This window comes from Apium graveolens, chromosome 7, assembly GCF_009905375.1.
Source record: "Apium graveolens cultivar Ventura chromosome 7, ASM990537v1, whole genome shotgun sequence".
Classification (NCBI taxonomy): domain Eukaryota; kingdom Viridiplantae; phylum Streptophyta; class Magnoliopsida; order Apiales; family Apiaceae; genus Apium; species Apium graveolens.
In genome coordinates this window covers 153,826,690-153,839,916 of record NC_133653.1, presented here as the reverse complement: position 1 = coordinate 153,839,916, position 13,227 = coordinate 153,826,690, and the positions used below count along the sequence as shown (strand labels likewise).

At 43.7% G+C, this 13,227-nt stretch overlaps 1 protein-coding gene across 1 annotated transcript; it reads left to right on the top strand.

The window, feature by feature from the left end:
* The first annotated feature begins 8,928 nt into the window (after nt 1-8,928).
* Nucleotides 8,929-9,405, top strand: LOC141674137 (uncharacterized). The gene has a single exon (XM_074480862.1). It carries the CDS (start codon nt 8,929-8,931, stop codon nt 9,403-9,405), a length of 477 nt encoding a protein of 158 aa, XP_074336963.1.
* The last annotated feature ends 3,822 nt before the right edge of the window (nt 9,406-13,227 follow it).

The following is a 13,227-nucleotide window of genomic DNA, read 5'->3' as shown; positions in this document are numbered from 1 at the left end:
GGGGAGAGTAAAATATACGCAGTATTTTCCTCACTTAAAAAATGAAGAGGCTGATTCCCAAAAAATCTCAGGTGTGTGTGCACGTGCAAAAAATAGTAAAAGGGTAGCAATTGCAAATATACAAAAGTTTGATAATATAAAAATAAATATAGGTTGAGACAAATCTTAGTCCATGATTTTATTCACATGGGATTTGCCGAATACAAATTCCTTTTTCTCTTGAATACGAAGTTAGATAACATAGTGACTTTGATAATTGTAGCGGCGATTCGAAGCGGTTGGGACATCTTGTGTTCTTTGAATCCAAGAAAATATTTCATCTATGTATTTTAATATCCAAAGACAACCATTTTCATTGTTCTTTACATGATTAGGGCGGCCCATATAATCACCTCTTTAATGAGTTATTGTTCTTATATTTTGGAACCGTTACTTCAAATTGATGAGTACTTTTTTTTAATTGGACTCAGTTGCAAATCCCATGAATTGAACGATTTAGAGATTTACACCTATATAAATCTTTAATACAATTTGAACAAAATTTTAAAAAACTACATCCCTTCTTTTCTCCAACCCGAAACTACCACATTGTCAATGCCACTAACAGCCACTTCTCAATCTACCTCTCTGTGTATATCTTTGCATCCAGTGTGTGTATGTATCGTGTATGTATAATTATAAAAAGAAGAAGACGATGATGAAATTGGATAAGACAGATCGGAGTGCAAAAATAGTAAGGTTTTTTTAAATCACTGTCCTTGGATAAAATTAATTTCCATGGAATGACAGAGACAGGTTCTTTTGAGACGCTGCCTCCCAATATAAGCCTCTTTTCTTTTGCACCGAGCTCCGGGGTCTTCTTTGGGCGAGCTGTGGGCCTGGAGAAAGCAACTAGAAGTATTTTATGAACATCATACATCATTCATATTTGATGAGCTATAAATAAGCAAAAATCATTTTGCTTCCAAGATGTGCAAATATAAGTGATCAATGTTGCAGTGAAAATTTGTTTTACGGAGAGAAGGTAGTATAAGATATAATGAGCTAGTGAAGCATCATAAATAATTATCATCAGAAGTATTGGAAGAAACCTAATTTGCCAAACCACAATGCAAACCAGATACTTCCAAGAGAATCAAAAGAGTAGAATCCAAACTTGTGAATTAAAGCATGACAGAGAGCCAATCCTGTAACCGAACCAAAATACATGCCACAAGTGCAAGTGATCTGCTTCTTTCAGACATGGGGATCCATTTTGAAAATATTTAGTAATGAAGGTATGAGGTCTAGCTAATGAAAAGACATACAATCTGACACATATGTTGAGAAGCATTATACTATTTTTTAGGTCAACTACAAAAAACTGGGACTTGAAACCTAGGTGTCTGCTAGGCTAAGCTTTGCAGATAAGCTTTATACTTCTTCTGCCGTCAAATGAATTGCGTGGCTTTTTCATCAAAAGAATATCTAATAGAGTTTCTGTACAAGTATGTAAGGGACCTGTTATACCCAAAATTTGGTATTGGATCAATGCATGTCAAACGCGGTTTGATTAGAGTCAAACTCGGCGTTGCGTTGTAAAGAAGAAGATCAAGGCGCGCCCATATAAATAGGACGCGCCCACGTTTCGTGGGAATGTTTATTGAAGATGATTCCGTGGTAAGGAGGTTTTGAAAGTATCTACCTGGTGTAGAACGCGTCCAGGGACATAGGACGCGTCCACCATGGTGGAGGTATCTAACAGTTGTGGTCCTTTAGCAACGAAAGTGGGAGCATGCGCCCAGAGGTTTAGTACGCGTCCTGTCTCTGTTGAATGTCATGAGAGGTAGTTGTTGGAAGAATAATACAGGCTTCATGAAAGTCAGGACGCGCCCAATGTCTCAGGACGTGTCCTATGTGTGGTAAATGCATTCTCAAGGGTGAGCTCAGGACAAAGCATGCATGGAAAGGAGCAATGAAGGGTTATTTCTGCTAACATATTTGTTGCATGTACTTTTTGAATAATTCCCTAATTGAGACGGTTAAGGAGGGGGATATCTGTGAAAAGCTGGAAGGCCTCTAGGGGCATGCCTAATGATTGAAGGTCTCGTCCTGTATTCAACGGGTGTCCTCGTTAGGGATGTGGGGTTAACTTTGGTGTGTGCTTTGGGAACTCTGTTCTTGTATTCAACGGGTGTCCTCGTTGGAGAACTTTGGAGTCATCATGCACTTTGCACCCAAGAGTTTGGGATCACCTGTCCTGCTATCTGGTGGGTTATCCTCATTCGGGGGACAGGGATGCGTCCGGCATTTGGGGTGAACCGTGGTTATACCTGCGTCCGTAAATTAAGGGAGATAGCTGTAGCGGAGTGTTATCCTTGTGCAGGGAGATGCACTATCCGTGAAGTCCCAAGATTACGAACGAGCCTTGGGCCTTCGCGGTTAGGCCTCATAGTTGGACATTCCTAAAGCTAGCGGAAGATGGAATCTGGACGGGTTTCTACCGGGCCTAGGAATAAGAAGTCTAAGCCCATTAGATTTCTTGTTTCCCAAGAACTACATCAGGCTTGATCCCTATATAAAGGGTAGTGGGCACATTGAGAGGGGTAAGAAGTTGAGAGTTGATAATGGAGCCACCACTTACTCTGATCAATCTCAGCCTAAAACAACCACAAACCACCACACACCGCTTGATTTTCCGGCGAAGAACCACCGTCATAGATCTTAATTCCGGTGAGAAACCTCAATCTTTGTTGTTACCAGATTCCTCCGTCAATAAATTGGCGCTAGAAGGAGGGGCTGCCGATTAGGATCATAATCTTGGGAGGAAAAGATGTCTTACAATCATGACGGAAGTTCTTATGATGGAAGTGATAGCAGATCTGAAGGAGAGGGCGAGGGAAGCTACACTCGCCATGAACCCTACGTGCCCAGAAACATGGTAGATCCTCCGAGAGCTCCGGATGTGGGAGAAACACCTCCAGTTCTCATCAGCAATGCTGATATCTTGGAGCAGTTGTACCGCATGGGAGATACTCTGAACAACTTTCACTCAAGGCTGAGTACGGTGGTGCGTCGCAAGACGAGGAGGGGTCGTCATTTTCCCCGTCGTGGCCACGCCGTGGGGAAAGCACCCATAGTCGAGGTAGATGCCCAGGCCAGCGGAGAAAACCCGCGAATCACTTCACGACGCTTGGAATATTCTGATTATGTAGAGCCTATTGTGGAGCTTGTCGATGAGGACACTGACGGTAGAGAAAGGCCCCGTCTTGGTAATCAGGTTGTACCACACCCAAATAGGTCTGGGCGTACGATGGACGAGCGTCGTCGTGCAGAAAATATTCAGAATCAAGATGAGGAAAGAAGAGACTTTTCAACCCTAAAGAGGAGACTTGGCATAAGGTTAGAAGATGATGATTTGAGGATGTTGTTGTTAGAATGGAAAAAGGAGGGAAACGGTGGAGAAGCGAGGCCCCGTGATACAACGCGTGTGCCCCTAACATATCCAAGAGATGATAGGGTGCGGCACCGCGAACACGAGCGTGCCCCTTCACGTGGAAGGTTCAGAAATTATGGTCGAGGCTATCAAAGGAATGGACGAAGAAGGATGTGATACCAGCATGGAAGGGCACCATACAATGGAAGATGGGATGGCGCGCCCTCCACTGAAGAACCCCCTATCATTGTTCCCGTAGCTTCCCACAGTGCTACGGGCAATGGATCCAGGACGCGTCCTCATGACCAGGACGGTGTGCGAATTCAAGAAAGGTTGTAAAACAATGATGAGATACCGAAACATGGTCAGGAGGAACCTCGTGCGCAAGAGAATGTTCAAAATCAAGATGACAACATACCACAGCCGCAGCTTCAGGGCGAAGGGCGACGAGATCCATCGGTACACCCGAGGGATAACCAAGGGGGACAACAACAAGTTGTGGAGCAACCCCAACAACTCAACGTTCAAGACATTTAATGTGAATGATCTTAAGAGGTTGCTCAACCATCTTGAAGGAGGTAGGGTAACAGCAACTGCGCAAGCTCCATCCCCTTTTTCTGCTATTATGAGGGAAGCATAGCTTTCTGCAGGATACAGGAACACAACTAATGACTTGCGTTTTAATGGAAACTCCGACCCCATAGAATTCTTGGGGCATTTCAACATTGAGATGCATGTGTATCAGGTACTGGACTTGGCACGGTGCCGTCTCCTGGAGGCCACCTTTAGAGAAGGTGCTCAGTAATGGTTCCAAAAACTTGGTCCAGGTGTGATCACATCTTGGGAACAGATGAAAAGTTTGTTTCTAACTCAGTTCCAGGATGCGGTGAAGTATACGCCGCCTGTTACCATACTGGCCAATGTGAAACAGAAGGAAGGGGAAAGCTTGACCTCATACTTCAAAATGTTCAATGCAGAGTCTACCTTGGTGAGAGGCGTGACTGATGAGACACTGAAAATACTTCTTATAGCTGGTCTGCGCGTGGGAACAGATTTCTGGAAATACCTGCAAGGGAAGGACCCTGTATCGTTAGTTGATGTACTTGCGCAGGTGGAATCCTTCAAAGCGATTAAGCAATCGCTTGTCGAGACAATGAAAAATGATAATAACCACAACTCCAAGGGGCGAGCTAAGAGGAGAGATAGGTCCGTGAGTCCAGATTATCGGCGAAATGCTCGAAGCCCTAATAGGGTGAACGCCGTGAACGTGCGGAGAGAGTGGAGCCCACCGTCAAACTATGAAAAGAGGGTAAACAATTACACTCCGCTGACAGCATCCATTGATCACATCTTTGAGGTGAATAAGGACAGGGGAATTTTCAAGAAACCAGACCGTCTGACTTCGTGGCAGAGTAGAGCCAAAAAAAATATTGCGATTACCATGAGTCTACCGGCCACGACACCCACGAGTGTCGTCACCTAAAAGATGAAATTGAAGAATTGATCAAGGCTGGATATATGGAAGAGTGGATTGATAAGGTGAAATGACGCATAGGAAGTGATGACAAGGGGAAAGATGAAAGGCATCCCACACAGGCAAAGGATGTCGAAAAGACAGCAGAGATTAAGTTCCAAAGGGCCGAAAGTATTTGGGCAATCTTCGGAGAACATCCATTTGTTGGTGATAGCAATCGGGTGTTGGAAAGGAATGCAAGAGAGGCACGACACCCACCACTCACCAACATTAATAGCTTGGAAGATAGTCCTCGAAAAATATTCAAAGGGGAATCTGCTGATATTACGTTCAGGGAGAGAGAGTCAAGATGTGTACATCATCCCCATAATGATGTGCTGGTAATAACTATGCTTATTGCGGAAATGAACGTGCATCGAGTCTTCTTGGACAACGGGAGCTCTGCGAACATCCTGTATTACAGCACGTACCAGAAATTGGGCTTCCCGGACAGTGACATGAATTTTGAAGATGCACACGTCTACGGTTTTACTGGAGAGGCAGTAAGAGTTATGGGTTCAGTTAGGCTTCCAGTCACGCTTGGGGAAGGAGCTCTGTCTGTCACACAAATGATAGACTTCAAAGTGCTAGATCAGGACTCCGCGCATAATGTGTTGGTGGGCAGACCTTGGTTACGAGCGTTCAGGGTGATAACCTCGATACATCATTTGATGATAAAGTTCCCAACGCCTAATAGAGTGGGCATTCTGAGAGGATCGCAATACGAATCACGCGACTGCTATCATAAAGTTGTTAAAGAATTTCGCAGGAGAAGGTATGAGGGAAAAGGTCTTCCATTTGAGGATGCGGCGGACATTCAGGCAAAACCAAGTGGAGAGGTTCATGCCCATTATTTTGTGGAAGTTCCAGAGGAAGAAGAAACTCATGTTACCGAGACCCCTGCTTTGATGTTGGGGAATGTTTTGAGGATCCGTAGTATGACGGAAGTTGTGGTGGATCATATAGAAGGGATCATACAGAAGGAGGTTAATGGAGAAAATTTGGAAGGAAGAAGTGAAATTTTACAAAGCCTCGAAAGTAGCCTCAAGGTGGATGCTCCTCAAAACGAGGACGCGCCCTTGAAAAGTGAAAATAAAATTGAGGTTGATGCTCCTCAAAATGAGGACGCGCCCTCCACACCTGCATTGCACAAAGCCATGCCTTGTCCTGAGGTGGATGCTCCCACATATAGGGATGCGTCCTCGAATGCAGGATTGGAAGTCGAGGACCCCTGAGATTTTGATTTTGATATGGACCCCAAGATCCCTATGCCTGCCGATAAAACGGAGCCGGCCGAAGACACAATATCTGTTCCGCTCGATGAGGATGACCCAAGCAAGATTTTGAAAGTGGGATCTCAACTAAGTTATGAAATGAGGGAAAGGCTTACCCGTTTTCTGATCAAAAATCTCGATGTCTTCGCATGGAGTAATTAAAACATGGTGGGGATTGACCCAGGGGTGATGTGTCATCGATTGAACATCTTCCCAAATTTCACGGGCATACGACAAAAGCGTCGCCCGGTGAGTGGGTAAAGGGTGATAACATTAAGAGAAGAGGTGGATCGACTGTTGGAAGTGGGGTTGATCAAAGAATCTTTCTACCCTAAGTGGCTCGCGAATCCGGTTCTTGTGAAAAAGCCAAATAGGTAGTGGAGGACATGTGCAAATTTCACAGATCTCAATAAGGCTTGCCCGAAGGACAACTTTCCGCTCCCACGAATTGATCAGTTGGTTAACGCGACAGAAGGACATGCCTTGTTAAGCTTTATGGATGCATACTCCGGTTACAATCAAATTCCCATGTACGGTCCTGATCAGGAGCATACATCCTTCATTATTGATAGAGGGCTATACTACTACATAGGGATGCCGTTTGGATTGATCAACGCAGGCGCGACTTACCAACGATTGGTGAACATGATGTTCAAGAATCAGATTGGAAGAACCATGGAGGTATATGTAGATGATATGCTGGTAAAATCCAAGGAGGCAAACGATCATGTCAAGCACTTGATAGAAATGTTTAACATTGTAAGGAGGTTTCGTATGAAGTTGAATCCACAGAAGTGTGTGTTTGGTGCGGAGTCAGGCAAGTTCCTTGGGTTCATCATTAATCATAGAGGAATTGAAGCTAACCCTGCAAAGATCAAAGCACTGCTAGACATGAAATCTCCAACTAGTGTGAAGCAGGTGCAAAGCCTAATTGGAAGAATCGCCGCATTGAACCGATTTGTCTCTAAATCATCTGACGGGTGCAAAGAATTCTTCAAGGCAATTAAAGTGGCAGGGAAAGACTTTGCGTGGACACTAGAATGTGAGGAAGACTTTAGGAGGATCAAGGAACAACTAGGGAACCCTCCCATGTTACAAAAACCTTTGGAGGGGGAGTCTCTGATCCTATACCTTGCAGTTTCTGAGTATTTAATCAGTGCAGTGCTAGTGAGAGAAGAGGATGCGCAACAGTCGCCAGTGTACTATGTGAGCAAGCGATTGCACGATGCCGAAAGTCGCTATACAAGTATGGAGAAGCTGTTGTATGCCTTAATCCTTGCATCAAGAAAGCTGCGCCGATACTTCCAGGCCCGTAGAATTGAAGTCCGCACAACATATCCTCTGCGGCAAGTCCTTCATAAGCCAGAATCATCGGGGAGAATGTTGAAATGGGATGTGGAGTTGGGACAGTTTGACTTGGAATACATGCCCCGTACGGTGATTAAAGGGCAGGCCTTAGCTGATTTCCTGTTGGAATTTGATTTTGCAGTTGATGATAAGGCTTTGGTAGTGTTACGTCCCCCTCACACTGAGGAGGTTTTAGAGGAGTTTCCACATCCCTGGTGGATCTTGCATGTGGATGGATCAGTTAACAATGGTGGTGCAGGCACGGGCATAGTACTCGTGTCTCAGAAAGGCCATCATCTGATTAGTGCAATTCACTTCAAGTTTTATGCAACGAATAATGATGCGGAATATGAAGCACTGATCAATGGCCTGAAGATCGCTTTGGAAATGGGAGTGCGAAACCTAATTACAAAGAGCGACTCAGAGTTGGTGGTAAACCAGGTGAATGGGGGGTTTCAAGCTCGAGGATCGCGGACGGAATTGTATTTGAGGTGTACACAATGCCTAATTGGAAAGTTCAAAGAGGTTAGGCTGGAATATGTACCGTGGGAAAAGAACAGCAACGCGGATGCCCTGGGGAAAATGGGATCCCAGCAGGAAGCTGTATTGTTGGGATCTATACCCCTAGAAATCCAGGAGATTCCTAGTATCCCAGAGGTTGAGGTGATGCAAGTAGATAAAGCTCCCAAGGAAATATGGATGACGCCTATTCTTGCTTATATACACAAGGGAGCACTTCCTGAGAATAAGTTCAAGGTTAGACGACTCCACTACCAGGCCGCAATGTATGCGGTATATGATAAAGTTTTGTATAAAAGGGGCTTCAATCAACCACTGCTCAGATGTGTCAATGAAGAAGAGGGAAATTACATCTTAAGGGAAGTACATGGAGGAATATGTGGTAATCACTCGGGGGATAACTCGTTGGCGATGAAATTTTTACGCCAAGGGTACTATTGGCCTACGATGAAAGAGGATGCTGTGAATTTTGTTAGAGCATGCGACCGCTGCCAACGTTTTGCAAATTACTCATCTATGCCAGCGACGCTCTTGACGCCTATAGTAAGCCCATGGCCATTTGCCATGTGTGGGATTGATCTTATTGAGGAATTACTTAAGGCTAAAGGAGATGTCAAGTATGCAGTGGTTGCGGTTGATTACTTTACTAAATGGGCAGAAGCTATGCCGCAGGCGACTATCACCACGAAGAAGATTAAAGACTTTATCTTTAATTCTATCGTATGCAGATTTGGAATTCCTTATAAACTTATCTCTGACAACGGAAAGCAATTTGACAGCAAGGAGTTGCGATAATTGTGCGAGGATTAAAAATTAAGAAGGAATTTGCAGCGGTTTATCATCCTCAGAGTAATGGGTAAATGGAAGCTGTCAATAAAATAATAAAACATACCCTCAAGACCAAACTGGAAGAGCGCAAAGGGAATTGGCTTGAAGAACTCCCAAAAGTGATGTGGTCCTACAACACTACTCCAAGATCTACTACGGGAGAAACTCCGTTTATGCTGACTTACGGGTATGAAGCTATGGTCCCTGTGGAAGTTGGATTAGGGTCGCTTCGTAGAGATCGTTACGCGGAGAGAGATGCAGAAGTTAACCAGAGGCTTCATTTGGATCTCTTGGAAGAAGCAAGGGAAAACTCCCAGTTAAGGGTTGCGGCATACCAACAACGTGTTATAAGGTATTATAATAAGAAGGTAAAGGGACAACTGTTGAAGGTGGGAGATCTGGTGCTCAGGAAGGTGATGCCAAACATGAAGAATCCCCGGCATGGAGTATTTGGAGTTAATTGGGAAGGACCATACAAGATTAAAACAATTTTATGGAAGGGTACTTAACACCTTGAAGATTTGGAAGGAATGCTGGTTCCGCGAGCATGGAACGCGGAGCATCTTCGAAAGTATTATCAGTAAGGCGCGCCTTTGACCCCTTACATATCATGTTTATATTATATAGGGTTGTGCCCAAATTTTAGGCTATAAGCAATAAAATTCCTCCTAGCAAAGGGGGTAGTGCATGTACTACTTACCTTAGAACTAGTTGAAGGAGCATTTTTCGAATAAAATTCCCCACAGAGCATAGTAGCCATGGGACTGGTGCACTTTTGGCATCAGAGCGCATTATTAATAAAAAACTTTGAAAAATTTACGATGGTTGTTTGTTTGAGGGTTTTTCCTGGTTGTATGACGCGTCCTCATCACAGAACGCGCCCTGAGAAATAGTCCTATATTTACAAAGGTAGAAACACGACTTATAAAGTGAAAATTAAGAGGAAAATCAAGTAAAACTGAAACTTAGACGCGTTTGCAAAAGGGACGCGCCTAGTCGAAGACTTATCAAATGAAATTTTAATATAAAAAGCAAATACACGCACAATCCTGGTGGATGCTCCCTCTGGTAGGACGCGTCCTCTCTGTTAAACCTTTAATTTTATCATTCGAAGTTAAGAGTTGATGTGTTCAAACATGAGGACGCGCCCATAAATTGAGCATGGTACAGAAAGGGTAGAAAATAGTATAACAACATGTTATCATACTAAGGGAAAAATATACCATCCAGGAAATTCAAAATAACCCAAGTAAATGGACTAATCTAGATGCGTCCAAGTACTTGGAAACATCCTACAGTATAAGGTGCTGGAATTGAATTAATACATAAGGAAGACGCATCCTAAAACGAGGACGCGCCCTTGCATGATATCTTCTTAGCTTGTAATGATAAAGGGGATAACAACAAGATTTGAAAGGCGACGCGTCCTCAGCTTAGGACGCGCCCATATGTATGATAGAACAAGATTAAAAAAGTAAAAAAAGATATACATGGATATAATTAAAAAGGGGAAAACCTTATAAAGATACCAACAAACAAAATTCAGAAATAGTCACAAGTTTACAACTTGTAAGGCTTAAAAGGGCCCACACCCTTGAGACAGTTCAAATAAAAAGTTCATAAATTAACATGAGACGCATCCTAGGCAGGGGGCACATCCTGAGGCTTGTCCTGGTCTTTTTGGGAAGAAGGTGGAGGCTGAGTCTGAAGTGGAGAAGGTGTTGGGGACGCATCATCCTCTTCCAAGCCAAGGATGATCCTTTTGCTTTTGATGGAATCTGCAACCCTGATCCTGAAGTCATTTAACCATTTCTTGGTGTCTTCATCAAATTTGGAGAAAGGATATTCTGGGTCATTTGCTATAAACCCAGAATACCATTACTCGAATCCAGCTGCAAAACCATTTTGATATACCAACTTTTTCTCTTCTTTCCATCCATGCAACCTGTCATCATTTATGGTATCCAGCTCCAATTGCATGGTGGAATTCAGAGTGATAACGCTCTCCATAGCCTTCTCCACAGAGGTAACAATACCTTTGAGCCGCGCCTTCTCACCCTCAAGACACGTCCTGTCTTGTTGCAATCGCTTGATCTCAGCATCCTTCTATTGGGTGAGCAAAGTAATGATCTTCTTCAAAGATCTGATTTTGTCTTTAGCCTGACTTTTAGCAGTGTCAGTGACAGCAAGACGCGTCCTGAGTCTAGTAGCCATGTTGGGACTTTGCCTAGCGTGCAAATGGAGCTCGATTGCTGCTCTCACCATGGCTTGCTCTGTTTGTTCTTCTGTCCTGAAAGTCCAGCCTCGAACTTCATCTTTAGTAAAGGCGCCAGCTGAGGACGCGCCCTGATATCTCAAGATAAAATATTTGTCATCGGGCATTGTCTTCTGGTGCTTAGAGGGCGTGTCCTCCTTATCTGAGATGTTCACTACAGTGGTGTCAATGACCTTGGGGGGAGATGAAGGAACCACAACAGGATTAGGATCCTTGGCCTTTGGATCAGACTTTGCAGGAGCCTGCTTCCTGGCTCTCAATTTTTTGGTGGCCCCAATGGCAAATCCTTTAGGAAGAGAAGTCATATCCGTGATATAAATATGGGAAAATATTAGATATGGACGTGCCAGCTTAAAAGGACGCGTTCCATGTGATATGATAGAAATATTAAAATGACAAGTGCATGTAATGATTTGATACACAATAAAAAAGCTATGAAGACTGAACGTGTCCTATGGGATGTGACGCATCCTATGAGAACCATGCAATGTAACAGTCTTAAGCAAACATCTAAATCATATAAAGGATACGAAGACGCGTCCTAATGGCAAGACGCGTCAAGACCTGAGTATATAAATGGTAAGTGAATGTACATATGTCAGATAAAATGGAGGCTGTGTATGAAGATGCGTGTATGATGTGTCCTGAGTCCACGACGCGTCTTATTTTTAATAATTCTTACCTTCCTCTAAATCCACTTGTCTACTAATGCCCAGTTGGACTAATTCTGTTGCATTAAGCCCTCTAGCTTTCTCAGAAGCAGTAAGGACGGGGTTTCCATTGTAGAAATCACGGTATTTACAAATGGAACCGACCCTTGCATACAAAGCCCCAATCTTTTTGAGATTGGCCTCTGTGATCATATCTTTAAGGTTAAAATGCTTCTCAGCATACTTCAACACCTTCTCTGCTCTCTTTTTCTTCCTTCCTGTCAGCTCTTTCTGAGTTCTTTTATCTAAGGAAGAAAGACGAGGGTTACAAAAAAAAGAGAATGGGAAAAAGAGAGAAAGATAGCGAAAGAAAAGACGCATCCTGTAGAAGGGGACGCGTCCGAGATATCACACTTACTTGGCTCTAAGTTAAAATGAACGCGAGCCCTTTTAACATCATAGATATAGAAAAATGGTTCCTTCCAGTCTCATTCGTGGCTGATCTTGCCTTCATTAAACCCTTTATTGTTCAACCATTTGTTGACAACAAAGAAGTGATAGCCGGGGATGGAGTTTCTGATGGTGAAGAAGTAGCTGAATTCTTTTATGGAGGGCGCGCCCAACTCTAAATTATGATACATAATGTACAAGACCCATGCTAGCTTGTATGAGTTTGGGGACAGTTGGACTGGAGCAACATCATACCACTTCATAATTTTCTTGATATATGGATGCAAGGACGCGCCCACACCCAAGGAAATGAGTTCTGGAGTGAGGACCATCCTGGGGATCCTTAGATTCTCCATGTGAAAGATATGGGGCCTCATCATTCTAAGAGGATGCGCCCAGATGCCCTCCATGTCATAATACTTCATTGTCCACCCAATCTCCAGATCTGTTATAGTAGATTTTATGCCAACACAGGCTAATTTGTTTTCCCTCTTCCTCCAGACATTCTTTTCTGTCTCAGGGAGGTCTTCTAGCTCTTTCTAATCGAAATCAAGCTCTACATCGCTTGGCTCCCAATGCTCCAATGGAGAGACATACTGTTGAGGGGAGATGGGGTATTTGTCAGGTTGAGGGATTCTCTTCCCAAATTAACCATCGCTATTAGGAGAGGGCGCGTCCTCAACAGGAGACGTGTCCCTAGCCGGAGATGCTGCTTGAGCGGGTGAGGACGCGTCCTCATCAGAAATGGCTTTGTGTCATTGAGGTTTACTGGATGATGGATTGATTTCATCATCGGTCCAATCTTCAATGGCCGCCCTAGTATTGAGGATTGGGGCTCTTTTGCATTTTAATCTTCCCTTTCCCATCCTAGAGCTTATAGGGACATGATCTATAGAGTCAGAACTGGAATCTGACATTATTGAGGTTTTTGATTTGAGGAGTTCAAAGACGTGTGT

Bases quoted from the DNA above. Each gene is read 5' to 3' on its own strand.
- LOC141674137 (XM_074480862.1), top strand. From the start codon at position 8,929: ATGGAAGCTGTCAATAAAATAATAAAACATACCCTCAAGACCAAACTG.